Here is a 21578-nt window from a genome sequence, read left to right as displayed (position 1 = left end):
ATCATTGTCTAGCATTTATCTTAATGTATGATCAATTTGTCTAAACTCTGTATTGTATGTTGGGTGCTAGCTAATATCTTACATAATCATACTTATTTGCTACACTGCTCTAATAGTTTGTCATGTGTCCTTAGAATTAAAATCCTGATTGTTATTCAACAGAAGATTGAAACAAAAAAATACAACTTTGTAGTGTCCACAATTTAATTGCTTTGGCTAAAATAATGTGTGCCCAGTGCAACGGTCAAGTTGGCTCTTATGTCCAGGTACGGATGTACAGAGAAAAGTTGGCACGACCTCGTGGCCTTGACCCAGTTGAAAGCAGTGCAGACGTCGGTCGATCGACGTAGCATACATTCCCGAAGACAGGACAAGGAATTCCTGACAGTCATCTCAGCCAGCGATGTACTTTGTAGCTTAGTATTCACTTTTCTTTTGAAGTTGATCTGTTCCACGCAGGAACTACCCACCAACACTTCCATCTCACAAATGTGTAAAGTTTCCGTAGCGCCAGGTCTGAAAAAAAAAGTGTCGAAATATTTTTAAGTACATGTTTTTATTAAGTAACTATTAAAACGCTTATTTTGTCTGTCTGTCTGTCAGTCTGTCTGTCTGTCTGTCTGTCTGGTACAAATTTTTTAAGTACATGTTTTTATTAAGTAACTATTAAAACGCTTATTTTGTCTGTCTGTCTGTCAGTCTGTCTGTCTGTCTGTCTGTCTGGTACAAATTTTTTAAGTACATGTTTTTATTAAGTAATTATTAAAACGCTTATTTTGTCTGTCTGTCTGTCAGTCTGTCTGTCTGTCTGTCTGTCTGGTACAAATTTTTTAAGTACATGTTTTTATTAAGTAATTATTAAAACGCTTATTTTGTCTGTCTGTCTGTCAGTCTGTCTGTCTGTCTGTCTGTCTGGTACAAATTTTTTAAGTACATGTTTTTATTAAGTAATTATTAAAACGCTTATTTTGTCTGTCTGTCTGTCAGTCTGTCTGTCAGTCTGTCTGTCAGTCTGTCTGTATTTCTGGTACAAATCTTGCACATGTTCTTTCTTTCTTTTCCGATTCTCCTATCCCCGGGGTCGGCAACCTGCGGCTCGCGAGCCACATGCGGCTCTTTGGATGTGAAGCTGTGGCTCTTTCGTTCCATACGCAAATATTGTTTATTTTATCGAATTTTTTTTTTTCAAAAAGTTCTGAATCGTTTAACGAGGATTATGCACTGATTCTATCTTCAGCCACTTGTACTCGCTTTTCACCACACCCCTTCCCCATTACACGCGTTGTCACTGTAATCAGTCCGTCGGAAGCTCTTGAATGACGCCGTCGTCTGATTGCTTCTATGTACGCTTTAATTCGCTTTCGGCTGTGACGTATAGTTTATTGTTTCAGGTAAATGAGTTAGAAGCGAATTATCTTCTCAAAATTAGAAGCAATCTACAAGTAATGCTGATCTGAAGAAGAACTTGGATTGCTACTGCTCTGGAGACAAACTAGAGGGGATGATAGAGCGTATGCCGAGCAAAAATACATTGAAGACATTAACATCGTTTAAATAACAAGGAGCAACTACGATTCTTCGAAGCAAAATAAATTGCGAAATTCTTACGTTTCACTGAATAATACACCAAGAAGCGCTTTTAGACCAAACGATTCAGGCCAAAATAGTTGAGTTCATAAGTTCGGTAAAATTGTTATTAGCATCTTGTCAAAAGCACTTAACCATCGTCAGTTTAAAGCATTCTTAAGCGTATTCCGATCTCCTTCACAATAAAGTGTGATGGCTTTCCAAAGGTAAGGTGTTGAAACGTTTTGGCTTGTGCTTGAATGAATTAAATACATTTCTAAACGAAAAAAGACATTTATCACCCTAAATTAGAGAACGACAAAAGGGTGCAAAAATTTTAACTTTACATAACAGCGAAATTAAATGAGCTGAATGTTAAACCACAAGGAAATGGAAACCCAGCCGATGTTTGGGTAGAAGATTAGCCTTCTTTTGAAAAAAAAATATTATTGCAGAAGAGCGGTAAGTTACTTTTTTTTTTCAATGTCTAAAGAAATATCGCAATAAGATCAGTGCAACTGTTGACACGAATTACTTCAGCACAGTTAAAAAAAATAATAATTCAAAGATGAATTTGTTGACAGTTTTCTATGACAGTTATAAAGAATTACAAACTAACAAAATCATTGTAGCATTACTAGTAAATCAACACTTATAGTAACGAAATCCACATTGATCCATTTGAAATTGATAATTGATTTCTAGAAATGTCATTGATTGAAAGTAAAACTTTGTGGACTTGAAAATTTAAAGAGTTGAAAAGCAAGTTGGAAAAGTTGAAAGTCCAGAAATGCATGTACGTAACGCAACAAGTGGACATCTTTAAAAAAAATGTCGCGAGTTGATTCGGCGCAAGGAATAATCTTCCAGTTTGCAACATTGAGGTGAAGAAGTTGGCATTTCGAGTGCTATATTCGGATCTATATATTCGCCCGAGCAAGCGTTCTCTTGCACGATATTATTAAAAGTAAGAAGCCAACAAACAAATGGAAATTTAGAGTCGTGTTTGAAACTAAAAACAACAAGTTATGAGGTAAATGTATACAAAATTTCTAAAACCAAAGCCATCGCTCCCATTGAATTTGTTTGTTTAATTGCTTGTTATTGAAGTACATGTTAGTGATGCAAATAAATGTTTAACTGCTTTATTTGCTACCAACATAAACCAAACAATTATCTAATAATGCTATATATATATATATATATATATATATATATATATATATATATATATATATATATATATATATATATATATATATATATATTATCTACTTTTGCTGTGAAAACACTACTTATATATGAATAAATAAATATTTTGTCTTTTGAAAAAAATTCTTTTTTTTTTCATTAAACAAATGGTAATGTGAGTACTACGTACTGTTGGCAAGGAAAAAAAAAACGTTGTGGCTCTTTAAAATTTAAAAATTTTGTAAATTGTAATTTTTGGCTCTTCCGACTCAAAAGGTTGCCGACCCCTGTCCTATCCAATTGAAACGTTGCATAATTATTCATGGGTGAAGACAATACATGAATCCATAAAATAATTAATCAATAATTCAATAAAATGGAGAGAGAGAGAGAGAGAGAGGGGGGGGGGGGAGAGGCAGTAATTGTGCTGTTCTTTCCCTATTCAAGCTTTGTTTTTTTTTTTTAAAGTCCTTTAAATATTTTGCTTGTTCAAGGTATAACTTCTTTGAAATGTGTCTAACACAAAACATGTGTCTTAACAAAACATTTGTCTTAACAAAACTTGTGTCTTACACAAAACATGTGTCTTAACAAAACATATATAACGATCGCAAAGGAAATATAAGTCAAACCACAGTTTGCTTCACTCTGATATTGTATGTGAACTCTTCATCAGAAAGTGAGCTTTTATTTCAATAAACATATAGCTAAGGCGAGGAGTTCTATTGTCTGTAAGTTCAGTGACTTGTAGCTTCTATGATGGTCAAAAGCTAAAATCGTGCTCTAAATATGTTTTCTTATAAATAGAATCTTTCTAGCTGTCGTAATAATGTTTTCATGTTAGTTACGTGCCCACATCACGAGATTACATTATTTGTTTGATTCAACCAGATGTTTCATAAATATGGCAATTTTGTATTAACAGAGTAAAAAATAAAATAAAGCTATATATATATATTAGCGTATTTAAGGTTTAAAAGAAAGAATTAAACACTAAAACCACGCTATTAGTATGAAATCAAAACTTGCAATGGACCTCAATCACCAATCGTAAACAAACAACATTTTGTCACGTGGTTCTCTATATCTTCTATACAAATTACGCATTCCATAAAGGCTGTCACGTGACACGTAATTTTCATTGTTTTATCAGTATTATCACGTGCCCGTCTGTTCCTTCTTTACGATTCGTGAATGAGGTCCATTCAAACGCTGACACTTCTACTTTTGTTAGGTCAGCGTCTCTTGTAATATTTCTGGCTCGCAATGCATTATTGTTTTTTTTTACATCACGTCTTGATTACTGTTTGTCTTACAAGCTCCAAATTTCTTCATACTTTCAAGAGCAAAAAGTCTTGATGGGTGGACACGGATCTTGAAAACGGCTCTAAAGATTAGTGTAATTGTTTCCTCTAACGCCTGTTTCCACCCGGGTTACGTTGAGGATGAGAAACATTGTCCAGAAATAATCCTACTTGAGTAAAATCCTGAAAGATTGTATCTGAATACAACTCTGATATAATTACCAAAAAATCGTACCTGAGTATAATCCTGACATATCTCCCAACAGATCGTATTTGAAAACAATCCTGACATGATTACCAAAAGATCGTACCTGAGTATAATCCTGACATATCTACCAACAATCGGGTAGCTGCAGCTGAAGTTGTATACCCCTCCATTTAGTGGATTCGATTGATTATAGCATACTTGACCAGTTATGTTCGGGAAGTCTACTAGCTGTCTCGGATCTTGTTCAAAGATGTCTATGGTAAAATTTCTCAATCGTCGAGAGAACATGTCCTCTCTGTGAATGAAATATTTTTATGAACTACGTTTGAGAAATATTTACAAATATTCGGTCTGAGCCGCATACCATGTTTACATGTCTAGTAAATAGCTATATACTCAACATTTTACAAAACTTGTGGATAGCATACATATATTATATTTTATTGTACATCTTTTTCACCTTTTTTGTATTAAACTCAATCACTCATTAATGAGTCAAAGATGATCAGCATTTATTAACAGATACTACAAACATATCTGTGTAACTTGTTTATCGATGTATACATGTTATGTACTAATTTTGAAGCTCTTAAAGGTAAAGTGTAATCTGGGTTGTATAGTAGGTATATGTATTTCAAACCATCAACTGGTCATCAGGATGTCTGCCTGGTCGTGCTGTTTGCGCGCTGGACTATCGTTCAGACTTATCGATGGTCAAAGGTTCAAACGCTGTCAGCTCCCATCCCCCGAGGTTTGGACAAGGAACTTAATTATCTTCAACTCCAAAGGAACATTCGAAACATGTAAAACATTTTACAAACAAACAAACAGCTTCATGTCCTGGTCTATAGAGCCTGATATTTAGTGCATATCGTAAGTATTTACAGTAATAACAAGGAGTTACTAGACAACTAGTGACTATGGCCTGATATTTAGTGCATATCGTAAGTATTTACAGTAATAACAAGGAGTTACTAGACACCTTGTGTCTATAGCCTGATATTTAGTGCATATCGTAAGTATTTACATTAATAACAAGGAGTTACTAGACAACTAGTGACTATGGCCTAATATTTAGTGCATATCGTAAGTATTTACAGTAATAACAAGGAGTTACTAGACACCTAGTGACTATGGTCTGATATTTAGTGCATATCGTAAGTATTTACAGTAATAACAAGGAGTTACTAGACAACTAGTGTCTATAGCCTGATATTTAGTGCATATCGTACGTATTTACAGTAATAACAAGGAGTTACTAGACACCTACACCTAGTGTCTATAGTCTGACATTTAGTGCATATCGTAAGTATTTACAGTAATAACAAGGAGTAACTAGACACCTGGTCTCAAGAGCCTGATATTTAGTGCATATTGTAAGTATTTACAGTAATAACAAGGAGTTACTAGACACCTACACCTAGTGTCTATAGCCTGACATTTAGTGCATATCGTAAGTATTTACAGTAATAACAAGGAGTTACTAGACAACTAGTGTCTATAGCCTGATATTTAGTGCATATCGTAAGTATTTACAGTAATAACAAGGAGTTACTAGACACCAAGTGTCTATAACCTGATATTTAGTGCATATCGTAAGTATTTACAGTAATAAAAAGGAGTTACTAGGCACTAGTAATTATTACTAATTTATTTATGAAATTAAAACACATAACGCAGGAGTAAGATTGGAAATTGACACGTTAGGAAAAGTAATTCTACAGTAATATTTTACAGTAATATTCTACAGTAATATCTATTTACTGTGTGACAGAAGTATGCTGTCTTAGCATGTTGCGTTTAACCATTCAGCTTAAAAATGGTCAATGTCTATTAATAAGTTCAGTGTCAAGGGCTCAACAAAATAAATAGAGAAGTTATTTAGCTCTCCCTTTAAAGATAGGTCTGGTCAGTTTCTTTTACGCTAATATACGCTAATACGATGGGAAGCGTGGTCGAGAGGCTTGATCTTGGCTTGGCTTGGCTACCTATGAAGGGGGCTCAAGGTTCGACACCCGACTCGAGCACAGTTGTGTTCACTGTGCGCCTAGTCCCAGATATCTTGTGTGGTGCCCCAGTAATCCAGCAGATCAAAGGATAGGTGAAAGTGAATTTGAAGTTAAATATGAACCTGGCCTAACTGATGTCTTTTAATAAATATCTAATTGATCTAATTGTTTTGTAAAAAGGTCAATCTCTTATTCAAATCCTCAAGAAAAAAAATCATTTCTTAAAAAAAAATAATTTTCCTTTAGTTAAGTGTACTAAATCCAATGTCTGCATGTACAGTTCACGCAAAAATAAGAAAAACTACTTATTAATTGTTGTGTTAAATTATGTCGAACTTATATGCATACTAAATAGATTTTTTCTCTTTAAAAAAATAGTTAACATTTTTTTGTGTACATGTAGTAGTTAGTATGACAGAACTTACGTAAAGACTGATGTTTTTTATTGTGAGATTATTACCTGTTGGTCAGAGTGATTTGCTCCACAGTAAACTGACCGAGTAGATCCACCATCCACCAAGGACTGTACTCCGGGTTCGTGTGTTGACAATGTCCGTTGTAATAGTTCCCATCGTTGTTTCCGTCCACGGCCCTATAGGCGTAATTTGTTCTGTATAATGAACTCTGCACCGCAGGTTTGAACACTGCAGCGTTGTACAGTCCGGTGGTGGCGCCGACCATGGCTAGTAGAGTTAGGTTTATAGACATTGTCCGTAGTATGCTTATGTATAAGCAAGGCAACATAAGAACAGAAAGGGGAAGTAGCACATAACGATAGAATTAAAAACATTTTCTAACAGTGATAAGAGGATTTTTTTTTATATTATTTACATTTGCAAATAAAAATATCAGTGGATCTAAAATTTTTATAACTTGGATCATATCTCCATCTATTATCTGTCCCTTGACTTTTGTCGTAGGGGTGCTGTGACAGTTCGCTCAACATAATCCTTCCTCTTTACATAGGATGGCTGCCTGGTCGTGCGGTTTGCGCGCTGGACTGTCGTTTGGATTTATCGACTGTCGAGGGTTCAAACCCTGCGTGCTCCCATCCCCCGTCGTCAAGCGGGAGGTTTGGACTAGGAAGTAAACTATCTTCAACTCTGAAGGAACATCCCAAACATGTAAAACAAACAAAGTCAGCAGCTGTTTTTTTAAAAGGCCGGTCCATTCTTTTACATTATTACATTCTTTCTCTGGAGGATCCTTTCTTTCTTTTCCTTCCACTGTATCTTGAAGGATCACTTTTCACAGGAATAGAGTTAATTGTTTACATGTATCGTGTACACACGTTGTAATATTTTAATTTTTTAAAGCATTGATTAGTTAAAAATAACATCGAGAATCGATTACAAGGTCGCCACACTTTGTCATCAGTGTATATATAACAATGAGACGCCACACTTTGTCATCAGTGTATATATAACAATGAGACGCCACACTTTGTCATCAGTGTATATATAACAATGAGACGCCACACTTTGTCATCAGTGTATATATAACAATGAGACGCCACACTTTGTCATCAGTGTATATATAACAATGAGACGCCACACTTTGTCATCAGTGTATATATAACAATGAGACGCCACACTTTGTCATCAGTGTATATATAACAATGAGACGCCACACTTTGTCATCAGTGTATATATAACAATGAGACGCCACACTTTGTCATCAGTGTATATATAACAATGAGACGCCACACTTTGTCATCAGTGTATATATAACAATGAGACGCCACACTTTGTCATCAGTGTATATATAACAATGAGACGCCACACTTTGTCATCAGTGTATATATAACAATGAGACGCCACACTTTGTCATCAGTGTATATATAACAATGAGACGCCACACTTTGTCATCAGTGTATATATAACAATGAGACGCCACACTTTGTCATCAGTGTATATATAACAATGAGACGCCACACTTTGTCATCAGTGTATATATAACAACGAGATGCCCTTGTACCTTAGCGAACTGAGTACTCCTTATGTCCCCCAAAGAGCCCTGCGCTCAATGGACTCAACGCTTTTAGTAGTGCCACGTTTCTCCCTCAAAAGCTACGGTCTGCTGGCTTTTTCAGTTCACGGACCAAAGTTTTGGAACTCACTCCCCATTGATCTCAGACAGACATTATGCTACACCACTTTTAAGAAGAACATTAAGACCTATCTGTTTAAAACTTTTTTAGATTAACTGTCATTGCAACTGTAGTGTATGTGTTTGTAATGTTATTACAGCGCCTTGAGCCTACATCATGTTTGTTAACAGCGCTTCATAAATAAAATTATTATTATTATTATTATTATTATTAACATATATTATATTTTTGTGTATATGAAAAATCAATTTAAAATGCTTGTTACTTCTAGAGTCTAGAGAATGTTCACACTTCTGTAAGGTCTTCATATAATGCAGCAACACCTTCGTCTAACTCTTCTATTACTTAAAGAATATTACTGACATACCAACTAAGTAAAAAAATAATTACAGACAATTTCCAATCTTTTAGCTCTCTAGTTGGCAAGAAATGTTCTTAAGAAGAACTCGACTAGACTGACAACTTGTTACACTTTCGTGAGAACCGTAGAGTATCAAGTGGATCGTAACTCGATTTGTTTACTCACTTTGGGCCAACCTCAGTGTCAGAGACAATTAGATGCAGAACTATTGATCCGACAATCATAACACGTTTGGATGCATTGATAAATATGGATCGTAATGATTTTAAATATAGTTATTGACACTTTGAGGTAAATAGCAAATCTACGAAGAAAATTTAAAAAAAAAAATATTTGTCAATTAAATTATGGTATTTATAATGTTGGTAATTTTCATAGTCTGAAGAAAAAAAAAAAAGAAACTGTTTTTTGGTGTATCCGGAGTACAAAACAAAAGGAGGAATTGTCGATAATACAAAACATTATTAAGTATTTTTTGGCACTGCGGGATCAGATTGTCTTCTGTTTGTAGCCCGAAATAATTCCACGAAGAAGGAAGGATTTAACTTTCACTCTGTGACTTACAACCTATTGAAAACAAAATGAGCAGCTAACTAGAAACAATAAGATTGGATACAAAAATCAACTTCCATGCAGTGTGTTACAGCTTCCCTATTCTATAACTCTATCTACTTATAACTCGGTACAAACTATCTCCAGTCTCGATACGTCTCTGGGTGTCCCTGGTTCAGCTGTAGTTATACATAAACAAGTAGCACTCGATCAAACACATAAACTTTAATAACATTTACGGCATCTCACACAGGCTGGACTCTGTCTGACCACTCTCTGACAACAAACAAACTTCCGGTCATTCGCGCAGAGTGTAAAAATAGATTATACAGACATACACACATTCATCCGTGACACACTGGTATAGGGTTAAAATTAGAGCTCAATTCTTTGTTTATATAGTTGCTAATGGTGAAGCTCAATCTAGAATATGTTGTTTGAACTTTTGTCGTATATTTATATAGTAGGGATGCACCGGACATTAGCTCCGGCTCCGGCCGAATATTCAGTCATTTTTCACGATTCGGTAATTATTCGCCCAGGACGTAGTGGTATAGGGTTAAAATTAGAGCTCAATCCTTTTTGTTTTGATTTAGTCGGAAAAATGTGAAGTTCAATTTAGCATCCTAGACATTGTTTTAAGGCAATTTGTCGTTGTGCTGGTCACATGCCACCCTCGTCAACCATCGGCCATAGAAACAGATGACCTTTTACAACAGTTTTTATAAAGATCGCAAGGTCTGAGATAGAAAATTTACTGTTGTATATTTTTTTTTACTATCTCCAATAGTCTCAATATGATGCGAAAATTTATATGTAAGAACTCATTCGCTTAAAAGCTTTGAATACAAACATTTCTACACTTTTGGTTAGTTGGCCTCCAGAAAGACATGCAGTGTAATTAGTGCAATGTGCAAAGTTATACAATAATCACATGATATATGTTGAAAAAAGAAGTGGTTGTTTATGCCTGAAGGGGGAAATGAGTTCAGGGTTTCCAGATAAAAAAAAAGAATGCGCCACAATTATAATCGTTCTACAGATTTTCAAGTTGTTTTTTTTTCTGGTTTCAAAAGAAGAAGATCTCAGGTACGAAATGGGATATTGTCGCTCAAGTTCTAATGCACTCATTACGTCGATATATTTTCTGAATCAACAGAGCAATGGTTTGTAGAGAGACTGCATTGTTTGTGGTGGCGACAGACGCTGTCTCCCAGCTAAAGAAACGTAACATTTGTATTTCTTTGAAATCAAATACTAGAACAATATTGAACAATTATTATGAAATTATCTTTTTTTTTAAATTATTACTAAATTAGAAATAATGTTAATGTATTTGTGGACGCATGTTATAATACACATTTTTGTTGATAATACATAGCAGTACCAGTCAAACTAATCGATAACAAGTTAAGCGTCTTAGATGAACAAATGCTTTTAATGTCACTGGGATGACAAAATAAAAAAGTCAACGAGGAATCTATCCAGTGGCGTAGGAACAATGACGTTATGGGGTTGGTTGCTCCCAAGCCCATAACCCTTAGGGACACACAGCGAACCTTAAAAAAAAATTAGAAGATAAGATAATTTTATTCATCCAAACACATGAAAAATCAGTTTGACCGATGCAGAAACAACCCTCCAAAGCTTGCAAAACTCTGATTCCTCTTATATTAAAAATCTCAGAACAGCACTTACAAAGCTCAACAACAGCAAAGAAACTGTTATTCAATGGATACCAGCCCATATACAACTAGAAGGAAATGAGAAGGCTGACACACTCGCCAAGAGTGGGAGAACTAACTCTCAAATAAACTCTGCACTCTATCCAGAAGAAATGAAGAAATTAATTGTAAACAAAATAAATGAGAAATGGACGAGCTCTCATCCAAATCACAAGAAAGATGACGCTTACTATATCTGCCCATGTGGAGTATCACCAGAGAATGCCGACCACGTCCTCCAAAACTGCTCTCTCCGCCAAGAGGCCCGTATAAGACATTGGCCCCAAATCACCCCAATAGAAAGATAACTATATGGAGAGCTCCCTAATTTGGAAACCACTGCGCAGTTCATCTCATGTATTGGTCTAGTCATATGAACACTCCAACATAACAATGAGAACGAAGAAGAAGAAGTTTGACTATATGACGCTGTTTGCTTGATGAGATAGAAATATCTTCTCAACATCCTCAGACATGCGGATTCGTACAGAGCTGTCCGTAATTTACATTTTCCATTTCAGTATCACTCTTATCACATACTTTAAAGATGTAGGACTTAACGGGTTAAAATATGTAACTTTAATTATGACACTGGCGCCTATTACATTTCAGTTGCTTCATATGCATATTGTATGATACATGTTGATAGAATGATCTTATAAATAGTAATAGTTGTTATTATTTTTTTTAAAGTTATAAGAAGGGCCCCGATATTTGTAAGGCTGGACCTGAATATGGAGATACTATTGTTATAAGATAAAGTATTGAACTTTTAGTTTTTATCTCTTTATATCATTCTAACAGTTTTGGTTTATATAAGAAAGAATAGCGTAGTCTTGCAAACAATTAGCTTTATCCAAGTTAAATCAACTTTAGGTAGACTTAAGTCAGATATCTCTAGAACTGCTTTAAGAAATGATTCTCTCCTAGTCAGTTGCGTGTAAAGATGCTTAAATTTTGCAGTTACCAAAGGAAGACCATATATTCGTATGAGGGTCGACAATGCGTCAAAAAAAAAAGTTTGGCAAGCTAAAATTTGAAAGTCGTAACAAAAGTCCCTCCCCCCCCCCCCCACCCAAAAGAAAAACAAAACGCTGTAAAGACCAGCTTAGGTGCCATCTTGCTTGAAACGACATAGAAGAGATCAAATGAATGCAGGCGGCTTCCGATCGAGTCAGTTGGAGAATTCTTAAAAATTAACCTCTTCCAATTGAATAGATGAAGCAATAGCTTGATATTCTGTTAAAATATAACACATAAAGATTTTGAACCAAGTCATAAAAATCAGTAGTTTTTAGACGCAGAAGCGGCGCAAGGCGAAGGTGACGTGGGCTATTGCATCGCCTATTGATATGGAGAGTACTAATAGCGTTGCAGGCAATGCCAAGGCATTTAAAGATTACGAAATGGTCAAGGACTTGAAATTTACATCAATGCAACAATGTTCAACAAAAAAATGGAAACATCTAGCACACTCAGATAAGAAATCCTTAAATAAATCATTAAACCCACTTTATCAACGTAAATTTTAGAAATTTTAATTTAAATTACAAATCCCTATCAACAAGTGTGATAAAGATTTAAGGCGGTATGATATCGTTGATACATAAACACAAAACTTTAAAAGATGAAAGAATAAAAAAAAATATTAAATTTGAAAGTGTAGTTTGTCAAAACAGGAAACACCACTCAGTACTATAAAAAGACAAATGCTGAGCTGGTTTGTTAGAAACGACTCATTGTCAAAATGATATCTTCAATTACAGAAGTTATGAAATTACAATGAAAGGTAGATAAACGACTTAAAGCAGGGAAATAGCCAATCTCTTTATTTTCTGCAAAAAAAAGTTTAAGAACATATCTATCCAGACAAAATAGACAATTAGTTCCATTACCGTGGTACATATTCTCATTTAGTAAAAAAACAAATTGAAAAAAAAAAAAGTGCAGATCGTGTCCGTTAGGCTTTACAAGCCAACACTCAACGAATATACCTCAAGGGCGTTACATGCTTAATATATATTACGAATGTATATATATATGCATTAAACACTTTCAATTTACCTCTCTAAAGATAAATCTACAAAATGTTCTTTGCCTTTATTTACAATTTTTTTTCAAACTTTTGAAATTTATTTTAATTAAAATAATCTATATGATTTTAAACTGTATTTGTAAAAAGAAATTTCAAAAAAAAAAAAATGTTTAAGGTTGACCTTTAAAATGGTTAATTTAGTAATATTTATATAAATTAAAAATAGATTTCATCTTTTTCCAACGGTTATCGTTCTTTGACAATGACCTTTCCGTATTTTATTTCCGTAGTACAATGACATAGAGAACTCTAGAGACTTTTAATGAACAAAATTTTGCATTTTTCGTCCTGAAAAATTCTTTTTCTAACGTAAAAATTAAAAATAGAATTACATAGATACAATCTTTGTATCACTTTATATTATAAAAATAATATAAAACAAATTATTATTTTTGTATATATTTAAAATTCAATTTAAAATATTTTAAACTGGTGTATTTTACTAAAATACCAGTATTACATTAAATATCTTCTTTATATAGATTTAATGAAATGAAATCGGTAATAGAAGCATGCACAGATTGCATTCGACATCGTTTCATTTTGTACATTAAGATTAGAAGATGCTTATAGAAAATTAGAACCGAATGGCAAGGAAACTACATTAAGACACAGATCCTACCAGGTTGAAACCAGAATTGACCGTTTTTACGCACCCACGGACACCAACATACTTAGTGTGACACATTTAGGAGAAACCCTACATTACTCCGACCATAAAGGTGTACTTTTGGAACTTGGAAAAAAAATAATAAAAAGAAAAAAAACAAAAGAATCCCATTGGAAATTAAACAACAACCTTTTGGAAGACCCACTAATCCAAAGAGTAATAAACCAACTCTTGCTAGCAACAACACAAGACATAGAAAACGAATACAAATTAACCAAGACGTGGACAATAATTAAAAATTCCATCAAACAACAATTCAAAATTTTAGCAAGAATCAAACAAACAAAGAGGGTAAATGAAGAAAACAGAATAAAAAATCTGCTTACTCAAACGCAGGATGAAATTGAAAAAACAGACCTAACCACACAACTTGAAGAGTTATACAAACACAAATATAGAGGAGCCGAAATCAGATGCAAAAACACCCAAATGTCGGAAGGGCCTAATAAATTATACTTGGCGCTAGAACAAAATACACAACAAAATAGAATAATAACCAACATAACAGACAAAGAAGGAAACAAAATACAGGAGAGTGACAAAATTATAGAAATTTTTACAAAACACTTCGTCAACATGTATAATGAAGAACAAACAGATACAGACGCACAAAACATAATTCTAAAACACTGTAAAACATTACCTCCATCAGAAAAACAAAAGACAAATAGACCCTTTACATTAGAGGAGCTGAGGGCTGCTTTAGACACAACACAAAATAACAAATCCCCTGGCCCAGACGGTTTGACATATGAATTCTATAAAACCTTTTTCTCCCAAATAGGACCCCTACTACTAAGACTATACAATGATATGTTAGAAACAGGACAGACGCCTGCAGACTTTAATCTTGCATACATCACACTATTACCAAAAAAACCTGAAAACAACACAACACCTAGTGACTTTAGACCCATTTCCCTTTTAAATGCTGACTATAAACTGCTGACCAAAATGATTTTTTTAAGAGTTAGGCCCCTTATACCCCACCTACTAGGACAAGACCAGTACTGTAGCAACCCGGAAAAAAATATAGACGAACTGAACCACTTTCTACGAGACATCATATATTACTGTAAAGACAAAGACTTGAAAGCAGCCCTCATGTCCATTGATCAAGAAAAAGCTTTCGACAGAATTGACCATGACTACTTATTCAAAATACTAGACAAGACTGACATAGACAAGACTTTGATAACATACATAAAGCTAGTCTACACCGATGCCACAAGTCAACTAATAATAAATCAAACACTAAGCACCAAGATTTCTATTAGAAGATCTGTTAGGCAAGGTTGTCCCCTATCCCCCTTTTTATACACCCTTTGCCTAGAACCCCTGTTAGAGAATATTAGGTTAGACAAAGAAATTTTAGGAATAAAAATCCCCGGTACAACCCCCGTAGTAAAAATTAAGGCTTATGCCGACGATACCACCCTTTTCCCCACCTCAGAAAAAGACATAGCTAAAATTATAGAGAAATTTACATTATTTGGGAGGGCGAGCGGGTCCAAAATAAACATTAATAAATCCTCAATTATGGGACTAGGTAGGTGGGAAATCCCCCCCAACATTCCCTTTAACCTTAAAATACAGAAAGAAATAAAAGTATGTGGCATCGTGTGGACTAGCAACCCAGCACACTATTGCCGTGAACAGTGGGCGGAGATTCTGGCCCACACAAAGAACGTGATTAGAATGTTTCAGTACATGGCGACAACCATATTTGGGAGAGCTATATTAATAAACAACTTGGTCATCCCGAAGATAATCTACTTAGCAAATATAGTAGAACCTCCTCCTAATTTCATAAACAACATCAATACCACTATCAGAAATTTTATTTTCAAAAACACAATAAGGAACATAAAACACACAACACTCATACAAGACAAAAAAGAAGGAGGTATAGGCTTACAAGACATTCACACAAAAATCAAAACGCTTAGAATAAAATTTGTAGGGAAAGTAGTAAGGACTCCCAATAACTTCCCCTTAGTATTATATTATTTTGGACTTAGACTAAACAAACTCCTCCCCATTCAAAACAACACACCCCATCATTTTGGTAACCATACACATCCATTCTATAGATCACTCACAAGACACCTACCCAGCAATGAAAACATAACACACCACGACTCAAAAACAATATACACTATACTCAGAGACAAGTTGAAAGAAAACCTAGAAGTTAGAATAAAGTGGGTCAGGGAGTTAGGGGTTAAACCAACCAACTGGACAGACACATTCACGCATTTACACAACAAATACATAACACCCAAAGCACGAGAAGTGGCCTACAGATTACTCTTCGGGATGACCCCAATAAAAGGAAGACTTTCAACTACAACAGGGTCCAAATATACCTGTGCAATTTGTAAAAAAGAAAACCAAAACCCAGAGAAACACTTATTTAGTGAATGTGAGCTGGTTGAGGAAGCAAAAAAAACTTTAGAAGATATTATTGACGCAAACAGTCAAACCTGTGCAAATGTAAATACTGCTATTTTCTTTAACAAAGTACCTAAAGCCATAAATAAAAAACTAAGAGACATCAATGTAATTATTTTATCAGAATATAGAATTCTTATTTGGAATACCTACTTACAAATTGTCTACCATAATAAACAATATGCTAAAGTATTATTAGATCACATTTTTAAGAAAATTATTGAACGCAAAGTGAAACAATATAGCGCTACATAAAAATACCAAGATTGTCCATTAACTTAAAGAAAAGGGAATATATATATGAATATGTGTATGCGAGTGTGTATGCGTGTGTATAGATATATATCCTAAATGATCCTTTTTGTATGTTAAAAGACCCTGTAACCATATCATTATAAAAGCTAGTACTGAAAATAAAAAAAAAACAGTGATCGCCCCTTAAAATTGACACGAGTTAAGACAATTCAAGACAATACACAATCAAGAAGGCCACGCCTTGACCTTGTGACTGTAAAGACTTTAACCAAAGTTTTGATCTACAAAGACGAGCGAGTTAGGCAGGAGAAAACGAGAGATCTCATTCGATTAAAACAGAGAATCATATAGAAATGGAACATTAGGCCGTCAAGTCAAGGAACGGAAAAAACAATGAGGAACCAGGAGCGAACACGTGAAAACCCAAGAAAAGGGAAAGAAAAGAGTAACTCCAAGAAATCAAGAACAAGGGCAGACCTTTACGTTTTATGTAAACATTGTTTTTCTTCTGTTGTTACTGTATTGAGAATCAGGCATGACCACATGATATCTAAGCAAACAATTCTTTGTATAAATTTGTACTTTTTAACAATTATGTTCATAGTAACTGTTTTCGAATATTGAAAAAATACCACCACTATCCGTATTGTGCATACCTGTGCAGTCTACATATATATTATTTCTTACTACCTTGCAAACGCTTACAGTCTGTACATATATTATTTTTCTTCTGTTTTTCTAATATTGAGCATCAACATAACTTCATATCTCAACAAGCTTCTACATCAAATTGTTACTAAATTAGTATTTAGTTTCATTGTCAAAAGTTGTAAAAAAAAAAAAAAAAAAAAAAAAAAAAAAAAAAAAATTCTCCACTATCATTGTCAATATTGCGCATGCTTGTGCAGTCTACAGAGAAATAATATATTAAAGAGGGGAAGAGCAAAAATTTAAAAAGGGGGAAAAAAAAAGAAGAAGGGGGAAAATATTCAAAAAAAAAAAAAGTATATATATATATACATATATATAGAGCTAAAAAGATACATATAAAATAACTTTCAGTACGACTCTAATTGGTCCCTGTGACCAGCCACAGAGAAAGTGTTTCTGAACAGAAACTCCCGATATACTGACTCTAGCAGACAGGATTTCCACCTTGATGATGAGGAAGTAGTTTTCCAAATCTCAAGGGAGGAAATCAAAAATTGTCTTTAAAAGGGAGACAACAAAAGAAACAATATAAAAGTTTAAATGCCTATGTTCGCATAAGGGTGTACACACATAGATGTGTATGCATGTTCGATAGAAGTTAATATAAAGAACTGGGGTAATGTAGCAAAGCACAAAGGAAACAACCATAAGCAATGTAGACAAAGTGGAAAAAAAATGTGACTACGATGTTTAAAATGTTTTAATATCATTTAAGTTTCTACTTTCACTCTTTGATTGTTTCTATTTAATTACCTATTGTTGACATTCTCACCACATATATTTTAAGACTTAAATTTCAAAAATATTCATTATATGCTATTGGAAAAAAATAACGCCATATACAAAGCAATTTAAAACGTTCAAATATTATGACAACCTAATTGTAACTATATGCATTGCTATGTTTTGCAATCATTGTACTTTAAAATATAACTACTTCATTTGTACGCTTACTAATAAAATATGCACCTTTTTTTTTATTAAAAAAAAAAAAAAAAAAAAAAAAAAAAAAAAAAAAAGAAGCCCAATAAAGAGGCCAATAGCCCAAAAAAGAGGCAATGCCCAAAAAAGAGGCAAAGAAAAGAGGCAAAGGCCCAAGGATTCCTAGGATGTAAACAGCTCGACAACTGAAGTCAAAAGCTAAAAAGCTGAGGTATCCTAAAAAAAAAAAAAAAAAAAAAAAAAATAAGATTAGAATTTTCCATAGTCCTTGTTACTTAGAATCGCATGCTGTAGTAATGTATCTGAAAACCATAAATAGACTAAAAAAAAAAGAGAAAATATTTTAACAGCAAATAAGAAAGAGTGTTAGACGTTAATATTGTCTCGACATATCATTCGAACGTTTTTGATTAATAAAAGATGGAATGGACCTCATTCACCAATTGTAAACAAACAACGTTTAGCAACGTGATAAAATAACGAAAAAAAAAACCCTGTCACGTGATAGCCATTGTGTATTAAGTAATTTTATAGAAGAGATAGAGAATCGCGTGGCTAAATGTTTTTGTTTTCGATTGGTGAATTAGCTCCATTGTTTAGACTTGTAAACAATTAGCTTTATCCAAGTTAAACCAACCTTAGGTAGACTTATGTAAGATATACATAGAACACCACTAACATGCAATGAAATGACCAAGTGTAGATACAATTTTCTTGAGTTTAAATTAAATTTTTAAACTCGATCTTGAAGTAAGAAATATACACATAGTAATCATGATTCAGATACGGGATACTATAATAGTTTGATGAATAAATAGAACTAACCAACCTTGTACCTTAACTTACAACAGGGCCGGATATAGGTATATGGAGGCTCCGGGGCAAGATTTTTGTTGAGGCCCCTTCACTTTTTCGAAAGCTGAAGATGCACTTATGAAAAAGAAATACTTATATCTAAAAGCTCGCTATAGTTTAGATTGGTTTAGAGGGAAGATATAGAGCACTTGGACATCTTATATTTTATACTTACAAAAAAAAAATGTATATGTTTGAATTTGTGGAGTGTAAGGCCCTTGGTAGACACACTGTCGTACATCCGGAGCTGTACCGGTATTTACATATTTGGACTCGTCCTAATTCCGATATGTTTTTCTCTTTTCTGGAGGCCCCTTTCTTGTGGAGGCCCCGGAGCTGCAGCCCCGCTTGCCTTCCCTTTAATCCGGCCCTGACTAGCTACATCTTCCTCCTTAAACAGCCTCGTTCCCCAAACCTACAACCCTCCTTCCACGTCCATGTTATCCTAACCTTCGACCTTCTTATCTCCCCTTTTTTCGTGACTTCACCTATAAAGTCTTTTTTCCTGTCTATCTCTCCTTCTGTCTCTCTCTGTCTTTCTAACTCTCCCTCAATCTCTTTGTCCCTCTCTGTCTCCTCTTAACTTGTATCACTCAATTTCTCTTTCTTTTCTGTCTTTCTCTGTTTCTTTATCCGTCTTTCTCTCACTCTCTCTGCCTCACTTTCTTCTCTCTTTGTCTCTCTCTTTCCCTATCTGTCTCTCTTCCTGTCTCTCTCTTCTAAATGTAACATTTAAATAGAAAAAAATAGATTAATTTTTTTTTTATATTTATGATAAATGTTTCCCAAAGTGATAAAAAAAGTGATACCAAGTGAAACTTTAATCAAGTATATTTTGTTATAAAATCTATACCAGCCACTTAAAAAGAAAGACAGGATATTAAGACATACAATATGAAATATAAAATCTAAATATTTCTACATTTTAAAATATATTATGTTTTTAAAATATCTAATTAATTGTATTTTGAGAGGGAAATGATACATATTTTTATTTTTAAATATTCATTTGTGATTTAGTGAATATTTTTAAAGCAAAAATCTATGACACATGTTTATACTGTCCTTTCCATTATTGGTAAGGAGCAGACCAGAGCCCTCCAAGGGTTGTAGCGCCACTGGGATGGATGAATGGATTACAAACTAATTACATTTACACGGGCATACATTTAGAATATATCCCCAAAACTGATTTCTTCTGGTAAAGATCATAGTTTTAGTTTTAGGTAGAAATGTTAATGTTAAATGTTGGTCTATTGAAGCAATTTCAATCGAGAGTTATAGTCACAGCTACATTCACAGTTATATAAACAGCTAAACTAACAGCTAAAATCACAGCGACATTTTCAGATACATCCACAGCTAAATTCATAGCCACATTCCCAGATACATCCACAGCTACTTTCCTAGCTACATTTACAGTTACATTTACAGCTGTTACATTCACGGCTACATTTATGGCTACATTACCTTCTTCATGCCCAGCTGCATTTACAGCTACATCTAAATCTACATACACAGCAACATAACTATCTACATTCATACCTCATTTACAACTATTTTTACAGCTACATCTTAAGCTACATAATCGGCTTCATTCCCAGCTACATTTAAAACTACATAGTTTTATTCCAAACTACATTCTCAACTAAGTTACCAGCTATATTTCATAGCAACATTCTCAGCTAAATTCCAAGCTACATTCTTAGCTACTTTCACAGCTACTATTACTGTTACATTACCTCGTATTATCTGCTTGACCAAAACGACATAGTCCAGCATTGATATCACTACAAGTGTATAGGTCCACTGGATTCAATTCTATTTGTATGACAATAGTAATAATGTAACTCTCAACATGTGCACGTCTGGAGAGTTTTATCAACTGCATTCAACCGGCCACAACAGTAGACCAACAATGGATTGGTTCCCAGACTCGCGCTTCAGAAGAGCCAATTAAAAAATTAAGCAAAATTATAAATTATTCCAAGCCAATTTTTTTTTATTTAAGCATTGCTACTACATACAAATATATGACAGTATTTTTCTATTTTGTTTATTTCTCTTAATTAATTAATTACGTCCGAGCAGCTGGAGAGCAGTGTACAAAGAGACGCATCATCTGAAAACTTTATTAATTAACAAAAAGGACAAGCATGTAAAATGTACCACAATGGTGATATCACTATTATTCACAATCACTGTGGGTCATAGCCTCGTTTGAGATCTCAGCTGAACTAAAACCATTCGGCAAACGACATTTATTACTTGGTCATTGGAGAGTAGGGACGTATATTTTTCTCTGCTAGAATGTGTAGCTTTTCTTAGAGCACTGATAGTAGTATAAGTTTATTCTGAACATTATTTCTGATATTATTATTCGAATGTGTACTGCCTTTGTGGCTGGATTATCCGCCAAGTTATATTTATTCAATAAATTTATTGTCTGCTATAATTGTGTTACTTAGTAAATTTTAATATCTGTTGTGTTTCTGAAGTTATAAGCTCTACCAAATCCCCTCGTTAGCAGAAAGTAATATAATACCCAGAAGGAGAGAGAGATCTTAATTA

General features: G+C 34.1%; 1 protein-coding gene across 1 annotated transcript; it reads right to left on the bottom strand.

Moving 5' to 3' along the window:
• Positions 1 to 203: 203 nt before the first annotated feature.
• LOC129924381 (fucolectin-like) lies at positions 204 to 6986 on the bottom strand. The gene is made up of 3 exons (XM_056018593.1): positions 6739 to 6986; positions 4373 to 4564; positions 204 to 516 (listed from the first exon to the last, which is right to left on the bottom strand). Exons 1-3 carry the CDS (start codon positions 6984 to 6986, stop codon positions 204 to 206), a joined length of 753 nt encoding a protein of 250 aa, XP_055874568.1.
• Positions 6987 to 21578: the final 14592 nt, after the last annotated feature.

This window comes from Biomphalaria glabrata, chromosome 2, assembly GCF_947242115.1.
Source record: "Biomphalaria glabrata chromosome 2, xgBioGlab47.1, whole genome shotgun sequence".
Classification (NCBI taxonomy): domain Eukaryota; kingdom Metazoa; phylum Mollusca; class Gastropoda; family Planorbidae; genus Biomphalaria; species Biomphalaria glabrata.
Note: the sequence above shows the minus strand (reverse complement) of the source record. Positions and strands in the feature narration are given on the sequence as shown.

Coding starts and splice junctions, on each gene's coding strand:
- LOC129924381 (XM_056018593.1), bottom strand. CDS start 6,986: ATGTCTATAAACCTAACTCTACTAGCCATGGTCGGCGCCACCACCGGA. Junction 4,565..6,738: donor CAAATCACTCTGACCAACAG/GTAATAATCTCA, acceptor TTTCATTCACAG/AGAGGACATGTTCTCTCGAC. Junction 517..4,372: donor TATGTCAGGATTATACTCAG/GTACGATCTTTT, acceptor TTTTTTTTTCAG/ACCTGGCGCTACGGAAACTT.